General features: G+C 35.1%; 2 protein-coding genes across 2 annotated transcripts in view; one reads left to right on the plus strand and one right to left on the minus strand.

The window, feature by feature from the left end:
• Positions 1 to 9,389, minus strand: part of LOC306874547 (trypsin-like) — a 28,235-nt gene extending 18,846 nt beyond the window's left edge. Inside the window, exon 1 of the mRNA XM_079424681.1 lies at positions 9,032 to 9,389. The gene's annotated coding sequence lies outside the window, so the exon portion shown is untranslated. The remainder of the gene's footprint in view (positions 1 to 9,031) is intronic.
• Positions 8,919 to 12,934, plus strand: LOC306874548 (Rieske domain-containing protein). The gene is made up of 3 exons (XM_079424682.1): positions 8,919 to 9,207; positions 9,879 to 9,994; positions 11,965 to 12,934. The coding sequence occupies exons 1-3, from the start codon at positions 9,036 to 9,038 to the stop codon at positions 12,061 to 12,063; spliced, it is 387 nt and encodes a 128-aa protein (XP_079280808.1). The 5' UTR covers positions 8,919 to 9,035; the 3' UTR covers positions 12,064 to 12,934.
• The last annotated feature ends 2 nt before the right edge of the window (positions 12,935 to 12,936 follow it).

The raw sequence follows: 12,936 nt of genomic DNA on the forward strand, positions 1-12,936 counted from the left end.
ATTTTTCTCAGGCTCCTATGTTTATGTTCAATTATTTCACTTTAATGGCAACAAAAAGCTCCTATTAATTGCTAAAACATATTATATATATATATATATATATATATCCATCAAAATTAACAGATACTTTTTAAAGGCCATCAATAGAAAATAGTATTTTTCTCATAATTTTTTCTACCTCATATTGCTGCTATTTAAATACCCTGTACTATTTATGTCAATAACATACTGACCTGCACATTTATATTTTTTTATCTTTTATTTTATTATTTTTATTTTTTCTACTTTTCTTTTTCTTAATATTTGTATTCTATATAATTGCACTGTCCTTGGAGCGGACCTGACTTACATTTCACTGCTGGTTATACTCTGTATAATTGTGTATGTGACAAATAAAAATCTTTAATCTTGAATGATTTTTGCAGGCAGATGGTGTAGTTACAATATTTACCAGCAGGGGTTAACAGGACCTTGCTAACTAGCAAAACCTGACCCTTTGGGCAAGACATTAAGAAATCCATGCCTCATTCAAAAATGATGAATTGCATGAAAACATACATATGTTAATGCAATTTGGGAATTTAACAGGGTGTAACGTCTGGAAAGCGGTTCCAATATTGTTCAGGGCATGTTATAAAAATAGTCACAGAGGCTTTGCTTTGTACCCCCAACAGAGACGAACTGCTATTCAGATGAGAGGAACTATCTTTTATTTATCCACATCTGAGAGTCAGTAGAAGCATTTGTCATTCCCTTCATCGTGAGCTGGTTTACAACGCTCCTCTTTTAGACCCCTTAAAGCGTGTGAGATCCTGATAGGCCGAGCACATTGTTCTCCACATGTCTCTGGGATTCACTGCGATGATCTGTGGCAGCATGTAGGTTTAAAATTAACTGAGGCGAAAAGAAAATGCAGAAGCTCTGGCCGAAAAGTTGCCCGATTTTGGCAGAGAAAGACTTGTTTTGACATCTGTCTAAGGCCTGGGAAAAATTAGCTTGGCAAGACCCGTGGAATCAAATGAAGAAGTAAAATAAACTTTTGAAGCTAATGTCCTGTCATTCTCAATTACAGGTGCTGGTCATAAAATTAGAATATCATGAAAAAAGTTGATTTATTTCAGTAATACCATTCAAAAAGTGAAACTTGTATATTAGATTCATTCATTACACACAGACTGATATATTTCAAATGTTTATTTCCTTTAATTTTGATGATTATAACTGACAACTAATGAAAGTCCCAAATTCAGTATCTCAGAAAATTAGAATATTGTGAAAATGTTCAATATTGAAGACACCTGGTGCCACACTCTAATCAGCTAATTAACTCAAAACACCTGCAAAAGCCTTTAAATGGTCTCTCAGTCTAGTTCTGTAGGCTACACAATCATGGGGAAGACTGCTGACTTGACAGTTGTCCAAAAGATGACCATTGACACCTTGCACAAGGAGGGCAAGACACAAAAGGTCATTGCTAAAGAGGCTGGCTGTTCACAGAGCTCTGTGTCCAAGCACATTAATAGAGAGGCGAAGGGAAGGACAAGATGTGGTAGAAAAGAGTGTACAAGCAATAGGGATAACCGCACCCTGGAGAGGATTGTGAAACAAAACCCATTCAAAAATGTGGGGGAGATTCACAAAGAGTGGACTGCAGCTGGAGTCAGTGCTTCAAGAACCACCACGCACAGACGTATGCAAGACATGGGTTTCAGCTGTCGCATTCCTTGTGTCAAGCCACTCTTGAACAAGAGACAGCGTCAGAAGCGTCTTGACTGGACTGCTGCTGAGTGGTCCAAAGTTATGTTCTTTGATGAAAGTAAATTTTGCATTTCCTTTGGAAATCAAGCTCCCAGAGTCTGGAGGAAGAGAGGAGAGGCACATAATCCACGTTGCTTGAGGCCCAGTGTAAAGTTTCCACAGTCATTGATGGTTTGGGGTGCCATGTCATCTGCTGGTGTTGGTCCATTGTGTTTTCTGAAGTCCACAGTCAACGCAGCCGTCTACCAGGAAGTTTTAGAGCACTTCATGCTTCCTGCTGCTGACCAACTTCATGGAGATGCAGATTTCATTTTCCAACAGGACTTGGCACCTGCACACACTGCCAAAGCTACCAGTACCTGGTTTAAGGACCATGGTATCCCTGTTCTTGATTGGCCAGCAAACTCGCCTGACCTTAACCCCATAGAAAACCTATGGGGTATTGTGAAGAGGAAGATGCATTACGTCAGACCCAACAATTCAGAAGAGCTGAAGGCCACTATCAGAGCAACATGGGCTCTCATAACACCTGAGCAGTGCCACAGACTGATCGACTCCATGCCACGCCGCATTGCTGCAGTAATCCAGGCCAAAGGAGCCCCAACTAAATATTGAGTGCTGTACATGCTCATACTTTTCATGTTCATACTTTTCAGTTGGCCAACATTTCTAAAAATCATTTATTTGCATTGGTCTTAATTGATATTCTAATTTTCTGATACTGAATTTGGGACTTTCATTAGTTGTCAGTTATAATCGTCAAAATTAAAGGAAATAAACATTTGAAATATATCAGTCTGTGTGTAATGAATGAATCTAATATACAAGTTTCACTTTTTGAATGGTATTACTGAAATAAATAAACTTTTTCATGATATTCTAATTTTATGACCAGCACCTACCTGTAAGTGCAAGGCATGTCATGTCACAATGGAAGATTATTCTGATTGACACAAGGCTGTTTGTTCGAGTTTATTTTGTGCAAGAGCCAGAACAGAGAGCAACACACAGGCAGTTTTACTCACCGTTTAAAATGGGAAGTGTTTAGGAGTGTACCTCATTTGTGTGCGGGACGAAATGGGACTATGGGATTATTAGAGCATGAAGTAGGATAGAAAAGTAATTTATTAATACCTTGGGGAAAATTTAGTTGATACAGCAGAACAAAAATACTAAATATAGTGAGAGGATAAAATAGGATAAAAAAAATGTGTGAAAAAGTTTTTTTTTTTTTTTTTTTTTAATTATTAATTATTTTCCTTTGCTGAAGTATTGAAATGTTAATATGAAAACATATATAAAAAAACTAAAACTAAAATAGTCTTAGTTACACACAAAAAAACCAGATGATTTGTAAATACATTTAAAATTTTAAATAAAATAATTTAAATAAAGTGTGATATAAAGCTTTTAGAAATTAAATTAAATGAATAGTTATTTATTTTGTTGAAGTACCCTATTTCACTGAAACATTAATATCACAACAAAAAATTTAATATTATTTGCAAACTGAATCTAACATAATCCTTAAGTTTTACATTAAAAACCTATTACTTTGTAAATTAAAAATAAATAATCTGTCATATAAATAATTTAGAAATTAAGTTTTTCAATTTACTGAAGTACCTAACTGTACTGAAACGTTAATATGAAAACGTTAATATGATTTTTTTTTTTACAAACCCCGGCCCAAAGTAACAATTCTTAAGTTACAGATAAAAACCAATAGATTTGTAGAAATAACAATATAAAATAGTGTGCAAAAATAATTTTAAATTAAATTCAATGTAATTATTTATTATTTAATTTGATACATTACCTAATTTTCTTGAAACATTAATATGACAACATAAAATATTTTAACTTTTTTTTTTTTTTTTTACAAACCCAAACCTAACATAATCCTCATACAACTTATACAGAAAACTCAAAGGTGTGTAAAATAAAATAAAATTACATTAGGTTAAATTAAATATACAGTGTTCAACAAATAATTTAGAAATTAAATTATATTTTAAAAAACAAATGCAATTGACAGTGCTATAAAAGTTGCACAATGCCAGAATTCCCTCTCTATGATACTTCCTCAAACCTTTAATAAATGACCGAGAGCTCAACAAAATCTTCAGTTTTTTATATTTGAATAAAAATATATATTTTATATCAGCAGAGAAAAGATGCTCTTAGTGCTATGGTGGTGTAGTTACAGCATCTGCCAGCAGAGGCTAACAGGACCAACCAGCCAAATCTTGGCAGCATTAGCTGCTTAACCATGGTTTTTTTTTTGCTATAGCTTTACATATTTGTGCTGTGATTTCATTAATGTAAGCTTTTCAAATGTTACCACAAAGAGAGATGATTGCGCTCGGGCTGATCGCCGAGATTTTCACGCATAAACCAGAATAACAATCATGAATCATGTATGCCAAGATGAAAGATTTTGGTTGAAACGAGACTGGCCACCTTTGGGAATACGTTCAAGGCTCGAGGGCTTGTGTGTTTATTCCTCTTTCATCTTCTGAACGTGTCCTGCTCTGATAACAGCCTCTTCCAGACAAACAAGCACTGTATCTGGATATAATTATGAGCGAAGACATGATGGGTCAGGGATGCACTGATCATTTCAGCAGACGCAGAGGTCAGGGGAGTCCTGAGAATGAATATCCTCCATGCTTGCGTTCATCATCTCCCTTAAGGACATTTATCAACATCCACACATCCTCCTTTCTCCAGGGCCCGGTCGATATATCCCGACTACAGCCCAGCAGGCACTAGCAGCTGTGCCCCATCATTCATGCTTGATGGGGTACAAAAAGTTGGCACATTTTAACACCCAGAACGTACAAAGTCTGGTTTGTGTGGAAACACATTCTGACATGAAAAAAGAAGGTTCAATTCTGATGTTATTTCTCACAATTCTGAGTTAACATTTGAATTGTGAGATATAAACTCGGAATTTGCAAGGAAAAAGTCACTGTAAACTCAAATTCTGGTGCTATTTCTCACAGTGCAGAGCGTATATCTCACAGTTTTGAGTTAACAATGTAACTGCAAGATGTAAATATGAAAAAATAGCCTGAATGGCAAAATGTAAACTCAAATTGTGAGATACAAACTCAAAACGGAGAGAAAAAAAGTTTTGTATTCTAAACTCGCAAAAAAGTCAGAATTGTGAAATTGTCAACTTTAAATTGTGAGATATAAACTGAAAACTATGAAAATTATAAACTCACAGTTCTCAAAGAGTCAATGTAAACTCAGAACTGCAGGAAATCAAATCAAAATTGTGTTATAAACATTATGAGAAAGAAAGTCGGAATTGCCAGATACAGTACAAACTCAGAAATTCTGAGAAAAAAAGACAGAATTGAGAGATAAAAAGTCAGTATTATTTTATTATTGGTGGAAATGGGCTTTTTATATTTATATTTTAATATTAAATATTTTTATATAATATTTAATGTTCAAAAATACACAAAATAGATCAATTATGCTAATATAGACTCTTAAATATATTTATATTATATTTCCTTATACACATATATATATATATATATATATATATATATATATATATTTATTTTTATTATTTTTTTTCATTCATTTTATATATATTTTAAGTATATTAGAAATTGAAGCTATTTTCTTCGCTGTTTACAACATATATATTTGGAATGTATTTTGGAAAGAAATGTTTCTTGCAGTACGGGTTCCAAGGTTCAGTAGTCTCATGATACCTGTTATGTTAACCACAAGAGTTCTCCAAAAGAAAGATGTATCGGCCTGAGGATCAGACCACCAACCCTTAAAGTCTCTGCGAGGAACTTTGTATCCAAAACCCACTTAGCAAGAAGGCTATTGAGAGGTGACATTTAAAATTCTTCCATTTGAACTTCTGGACAACATACAAACGTACCAAGGTTGAAGCCTAATCAGCTGGCTCTCCAAGGAACGGCTTTTGTTTCTCGCAGAGCCGTAAATCAAGTTCAAAGTTGGGCTTTATTTCCTGTGGAATTCCCCTTGCATCTCAGTCTTGTCTGGATAAGAAAAGTAATGGGAGAAAGGGAGAATGGATATCACTATAATTCTCCAGCGCCTCAGGGATAAGAGGGACCTCAACCTTTTTAAACACCGGACAGGTGTTTTAAGGAATAATTTGTGCAGATTTCAATCAATCTTACCCGCTGGACTGCCACACTAATTGCAAATGAGAAATTTTGGCGGGAAACAAATCATGCTGTTGACTGATTTTTTGGTTGATGTAATAGAAGCTTTCAGCAGGTCTTACATAAATGAAAACCACATTTTTCAGAGATCACAGTGTCCAGGCTGAGCTAGAAGATTAGGAGACTTTTGAGGGTAAAGATGCTAAGGAACAACCAAATTTTGCATCATTGGAACCTGCACGGCTTGAGTAAGTTTTGCCTGAGCTGCCGTATTGTCATTAGGAGCATTTTCAATAAGGCCAGCTTGTCTACGGCAAGTTACTCATAAGCTTTTCTGTGCAAAAGTAATTTTGTCTGGCATTTTTGTGTTGCTATATCATCAGCTTTAAGCCATCTAAAAAACACTGTGTTAATTTTTAACTGCCAGACTTGTGCCTTGGCATGATGTCAGTTCTATGACACCATAATCACAGTCCTCATAAAATACTGTAATTGTAAGAAAGCATGCAATGGTGAACTTTTGAAAAAGTGAAGCAGAACTGACATATTGTTTCCAGAATCAGCAATTAAAGAAATCTCATTGCAGAGGTATTTGTATGTAATATAACTGCTGTAAAACAAATAGGGTAAATTAGGTCACAATAGGTAGGATCAAGCATATTAATAATATTATTTATAATTACTAATTAATTTATTAGGATTATTAATATATACACCAAATCAACATATTAGAATAATTTCTGAAAAATGATGCTGAAAATTCAGCTTTGGCATCACAGGAAAAAAAATTCATTCAAATAGAAAATATATATTTTAAATTGTAGTAATATTTAGCAATAGTAATATTTAGTTTTTACTGTATATTTAAACAAATAAAAGCAATCTTGGCGAGCATAAGAGACTTCTTTTGAAAACATTTTAAAAACTTAATTTGACCAAACTTTTGGCCGCCAGTGTGTAAATATCACTACACGAAAGTAAAAAATATAATTTTTTACAATGTTGATTTTTAAGTGGAGGAAAGTATCAATAAATGCAGACCTTATGTGTTATGTGCATATTTAGAGCTGACCTTTATGAAGGATGATGTCATTTTTGACTCTGAATGAGTTTGAACTTGTTTCTATTTAAATGGAAGTCAACAGGTTTATAAGACTGAAATATTAAGACTGACAGTAAGCTGTGCTCGGAACATTCCCTTGACAAATGACGTCATGTTGCAGTCACATTTTGAGCTTGCGCAAACCTATATTTTTTAGATATAGCTCACTGTGTAACTAAACATTATATGGGAGAATATTTCGAGCAACTTGCCAAAAAAAAAAAAAAAAAATTCTCTCACACAGAATTATAGTGATTGGAGTTTGGTTCTTGAAGTGGTGTGGGCACAGAATGAGTCATTGTGTGAAACTGTACCAAGCACGGAAAACTCTACTCGTACTGAGTTTGCCTGCAGGCCAGAAGGCTGGTGCAAGTCCCTTGTCTGGCTTCTCTCAAACAATGGAAATTCTGGGCAACAAATAATTGTACTGAATACAATCTGAACAATCCTCATTTGATGCAGTAAACGACATTGTTTTGAGCTTTTGCAATAGTTGACAAATGGATATGGACATGATGTTCTTTTCAACTTTTTAGGTTAAAGATGAAATTCTCAATACATCTTGTAAAGTTAAAAGTTGCGTGTTTGTTCATCATTGTTTGAACTTTAAACTGTTGCTTCTGGCCAAAATATGAGTCCATAATAAAGTAGTGAAAAGATCATCCCTGTTGTTCTCTCGCATTACAATCCACCAACATATTTGTTTAGAACTGTTTTGTATTGTTTTTGCTTGATCTGTGTATATTTAAAAAAAAAGAAAAGACAAGAAGTTCTCAGGTGCATAAAACAACACACTGAAATCATGCAATCAGATAACAGATTTTTGTACAATTAATTTAATCAAAACTACATTTCTGTAGTTCATGAAGAGGACCGTCTGATAGCACAACAATGTCCACATTAAAAAACCTAAATATGAATATATAATTTACATAATAGATTTAAAAAGAATAGCAGATAAAATAACATATAAAAAAGTACCACTCGCAGCCTGGCTCGACTGGGCTTTGAAAATTCTTCATTTGAGGGGAATGAGAATGTGAAGTGCTTTTAATGATAAATAGGCTTTGAGTGTTTGTCTAGAGCTTGGATGTAATTGACCAGAGAGCCTGTTAGCCTACATTTAATGCTCACGCTGTGCTGTGTGAAGCTGTCTTAGCATGGGTTCAGAATGGTTCTCTCATTTAAGTAGGTCTATTCAGCTCACTAACTATTAAAGATTAGTTCAGGGAGCGAGACAGTACACAGCTTTTTGGACACTGGCCTTGTCCCTTTTTCCATAGTGCTCGACCAGATGTTCAGTCACATCGCATCCAGCAAGCAACTTATATTAACGTAAATGCAACCTGCACTTTATCAGCATGAATAAAGTCTTTATTCGGTAGAACAATGATGCATTGTAGTCTAAAGTGATGCACAATGCAGGCTACTACTCTTTTTCTTTGTGCATGTCTGATTATGCTTATGGAACTAATCTGATTTAATAAGTTATGCTGATTATAAATAATACAGACAAAAAAAATTAAGACTAGCTGATTGCGTAACACAAAGGTGGACATCATAGCATTGTGAAATAGCTTGATCTGTTTTTCTTCTTTTTTGTTTGTTGCTGTAATCACTGAAAGCTATATTCTTTGATTTTGAGTTATATTTATTGTAACAAACCAGTCATTGTTGGCTTGTTTTAATTTCGTGTCCTCAATATTTTAAGTAACTTACTACCAGAACCGAAGCACCTTATTTTTTATAATCGGTCTGCATGATCTCAACACACCTTTTAAACATGTTTAAACCTTTAAAATCCAAAGTGAATATCAATATTTGCATAGAAATGTCTACAAATGATATGGTCATTTTCCCAGTCTTCTTTGGAGACCCCCCTTCGGCAACAAAGTGCAGTACATCCTCCAGGAAGCGACAACCCTCTGAGAGCAGCGACCGGCGAAATTGATCGCGTTTAGATAAAACAAGAAATACAGTAAGTTAATGCCCCGGTTTAACGCACCTCTATGACTTCTCCAGAAGATGAGAGTGTTTCCTGGAGGCTAATAGGCCCTGTGTCGGAGCTGTCCAAGAAACAATGCAGACTGATGTATTCCTCTGATGGACGCGACGCGGATGTTTGCCTGTTTCATGTGAACGATGAATTCTTCGCGATGGACGCTCGCTGCGCTCATTCGGGTATGACAACGAATTATTTCACATTTTGTTTGCTTGTGTCGATTCTTGAAGCGTTAAAACGGGGTGCAAAGCTAATTTAGCTAGCAGCGAGCTACAAACAGCGACAGAAATGGCACAAATGCTTCGTTGTTTTGTCTGTTGAGCGATGTTTTGGCTCATTGTCTACGCGCCCTGTCGTTATCACCATGGCAACCGTAGTTACCGCCTAAATGTCATTTAAATTAATTAAACGCGGTTCGTACTGTAAAACCTCATTTCAATATGTGATCTCCTACTAACTTTATGGGACTGTTTTATTTTTGTTTGATGATGAAGATGATAATAATGATGATTTGTATTCCCTTACGAAAATTAACCATGGTTTTAACACAAATAAAAAAAAATACCACAAATAATAAAACAATAACCATGGTATTTGTAGTAAAACTGTGGTTACACAAATTGTATCAGTCCGCCAAAAAAAAATTAAAAAAACATGCTTAAAACCATGGTTAATTTTCCACAAGGGTCATGCTACCAGGAGTTACCAGAGTTTTGTTGTAGTCATAGTCGTGATATGAAACTGATGCCTTTTTTGTTTAGATATGGTTAAAGGTACATTTCTGTAAGATTTTAAACATTCTGTCAGACAAGTAGAATATGTTTAAGTGTTAAAATTCTTTGACTTTCAGGAGGTCCACTGTGTGATGGAGATATTGAGGAGGCCGATGGTGTTCTTCAGGTTTTCTGTCCTTGGCATGACTATGACTTTAATCTCAAAACGGGGAAATCGAGCACAGGTTTACAGGTGAGACACTTTTTGTTTGATATTTTAGCTCATTAAGTGATGTTTTATTAACAAATTTTGGGAGGAGCACACGCAGATAATTAACACGGCCAATTCATCATCAGTAATTAAACCACCTATCCAATCAGCACGAGAGAGAACCCCTATAAATAATCAAAGCAGTATTACCTTCATTATCTCTCGTCTTCCAGCATCCTTCCATCACCCCGACTCCTCACCTTCACCCCAGCACGGGGAGGAGCACTCGGGGGGAGCGCTCTGGGTCAGGGCTAAATGCCGAGCTCAGACCCCTCTCCCTGGTCGGGGGGAGTACCCTGGGCTCGGGAATGATTACCGAGCTCAGAGCCCTCTCCCCGGACAGCACTCCAAATACGCATAACCTTTACTCAGTTTATTATATGTAAGTGTGAACTCATGAAAGGAATCTTCCAGGTTCAGTACACGTTAAGCTCACTGACAACAAGTGGCATATTGTTCATTACCAGAGAAAATGATTACCTAAGTAAAACAAATCACTGATTCAGTTAAAATGGAAGTAAATTGGACGAGGCAATAAACATTACATTAAAGTACACACTTTGTGATTTTTGGTCAAAAATATTGATAAAATATTATACATGTTAACATGAATATGAGGGAATCACTTTGTCATCTTGTCCAAACTTTCATGAAACCTCCCATACAAGGATATCAAGAAGGATAGTGATGTTACTCTCTTGCTTACATGGATTTAAGTGGGTCAATTGTTCTCTTTAATAAGAAACACTTATAAACTTCTCTTCTTCTACATTTATACATACATTTATATCCAATAACGAAAAGCATAAGGCAGAAATGGTCTTCAAAATACCTAATATTTAAGTCAACACACCTCTGTTCAACACCCACAGATATTACATTGCTGATAAAGAATTAGGCCTAGAAGTTTTTTTCCCAATGGAGCAGTAGTCCAACTGTAAAAATGTAAAGTTTATAGCTGTTTAAAGGAATAATTAAGTGCTTTAACAATAATATGAGCTTCACATTTAGCTCTTTAAACCCACCATATGCTGGCACTGTTCACATCGTTTTTTTTAAACTAAGGGATGAGTCTAAATAATTTTATGTGGTAACTGACATTATACAACAAATGCAGTTGAATAAGCCTACTTGGTATTGAATCCAGAAGATTCCTTGAAGTTAAATCAGATTAAAGACATTATTATATTTTGATAGATCTATCTTGCTTTCTGTTATCATCTTACATGAACCTCTAATAAAAGTAGCATTCTCTTTAATCAGTGAGATGCCGGAATGTTCCTCCTAAAAGTTAAATGTATACACCAAATTTCATTACTCAGCAGTAAAGGGGCAGTACGCAGCAAGATGAACAAGTTAAGTTAGCCAGTGATTCAGTCGATGATTCAGTGTCCCTGAAAAACACTTGTATTTTCGTATTAAAACCACATTTGTTGTGCCGTCACTTTAACTCAGTATGGCACCAAACATTATCTCACACGGTAATGGATTGCACATCACCAGAATCATACAGAAGTAGGTGCTGCCAAACAGACAGACATTTGGAAAGTCTTGTTCCTAAGAATTAAACTGTCCTCATTTCGGCACATTTCAATTTAGCCAAACGTCTGCTTTTTTAATAAGCAGATGAAATGTGTTCTCTCATGCTGCGAATATAAATAATAGGGCGGTTGGACGTGACAGCGAGCTTGAGCCAATCAATATAAGGCAAAGACTCTGTAAAACAATACATAATTACGACAGTCATCCTGGGGGGCTCGACACCTTGAAATGTTCAGTAATTAGACTCTATTCCCACCACCGGTTAACATCCACCATGCTCGTATATCAAAGTTCCTTCCTAGCTGTAGGCTTTTACAGCTGTCCAAGCAGAAATAGAATCAGATGCTTTGCTGGCGTGCTTAGTTTTATTTCTTTGTCAAAATGTAAAGATTTCTCTTTTCTTTTTTTAGCAACAAGTTTATGAAGTGAAATTGGAGGACGGCAATGTATACGTCAAGCATGCAAGTGAGCTCTCGTTACAACCTTTCGGCCAGGTCAAGGAGAACTGAAGTTCTTGGTTACGGCAATGTTTTGTTCCTCGAACTAAAACATCTACTTGGATCTCGTAATATTTGAAAAAGATGCAGAATTTTAGTTGAATAAACTCTCCTGTTCCCAATGGAGCATTGTTAACACTTGTGACAATTTGTATACACTATGAATCAAAGATAAATTGTTCTTTAATGTTGTACGCAATGTACTTCCATTGACACTAAAATGAACATTGTTTTCTGACATTTAGATTATATGTTTTATGATTTATTTAAATTATTATGAAGATCTTAAAATGTAAGTTGGCTAAATAAATTTATATGCAAGATTGATTGAACTCAGGGAAAATCATAGTTTTAGATTCATAATCGTTAGCACTCCAGAGATGTTAATGTGTTTTTGTCTAGGGCCGTAATAAATGTTTGCGGTTGTAACTTTCCATAATTATACCTTCCGAGATCCAGAATGTCAGGTAGAAATTACTTTCACCACAAGGAAAAAATCAAGGGACTTTGGAGAATTTCATTAATTACTTGGTCGACTCACTTAATCTTATGATTTCATGATGTCTAAGTAAATAAATAAATGCATTCTTATTTCGAACAATCTTTCCATTTAATCACCATCAGTATTTGTGAGATTATCCTACCTTTATAAAATATGTTAATGCAAAAAAGGCGGTTAAAGCTATGCAATGCTTAAACATTGGCTTTGACAACATGGACAGTAGTTTTGTAATGACAACTCATAAAAAATGTCTCTAATGTTATTAACAGGCACATTTTATTAAAAAATGTGCCTGTGTTGTGTGCCTGCTTATGATTTCTGTTTATATATTTGTGTACATCTTTTTTATTTAAGTTGAATGGAATAAAGCAATGTCAACAGAA

Source organism: Barbus barbus (genome assembly GCF_936440315.1).
Source record: "Barbus barbus genome assembly, chromosome: 9".
NCBI classification, from domain to species: Eukaryota; Metazoa; Chordata; class Actinopteri; order Cypriniformes; family Cyprinidae; genus Barbus; species Barbus barbus.

What these genes read in the sequence shown, in the direction of transcription:
- LOC306874548 (XM_079424682.1), top strand. Translation starts at nt 9,036, where the DNA reads ATGACTTCTCCAGAAGATGAGAGTGTTTCCTGGAGGCTAATAGGCCCT. An exon ending in CGCTCGCTGCGCTCATTCGG is followed by an intron (nt 9,208 to 9,878) that starts GTATGACAACGA and finishes TTTGACTTTCAG; the next exon opens with GAGGTCCACTGTGTGATGGA. An exon ending in AATCGAGCACAGGTTTACAG is followed by an intron (nt 9,995 to 11,964) that starts GTGAGACACTTT and finishes TTCTTTTTTTAG; the next exon opens with CAACAAGTTTATGAAGTGAA.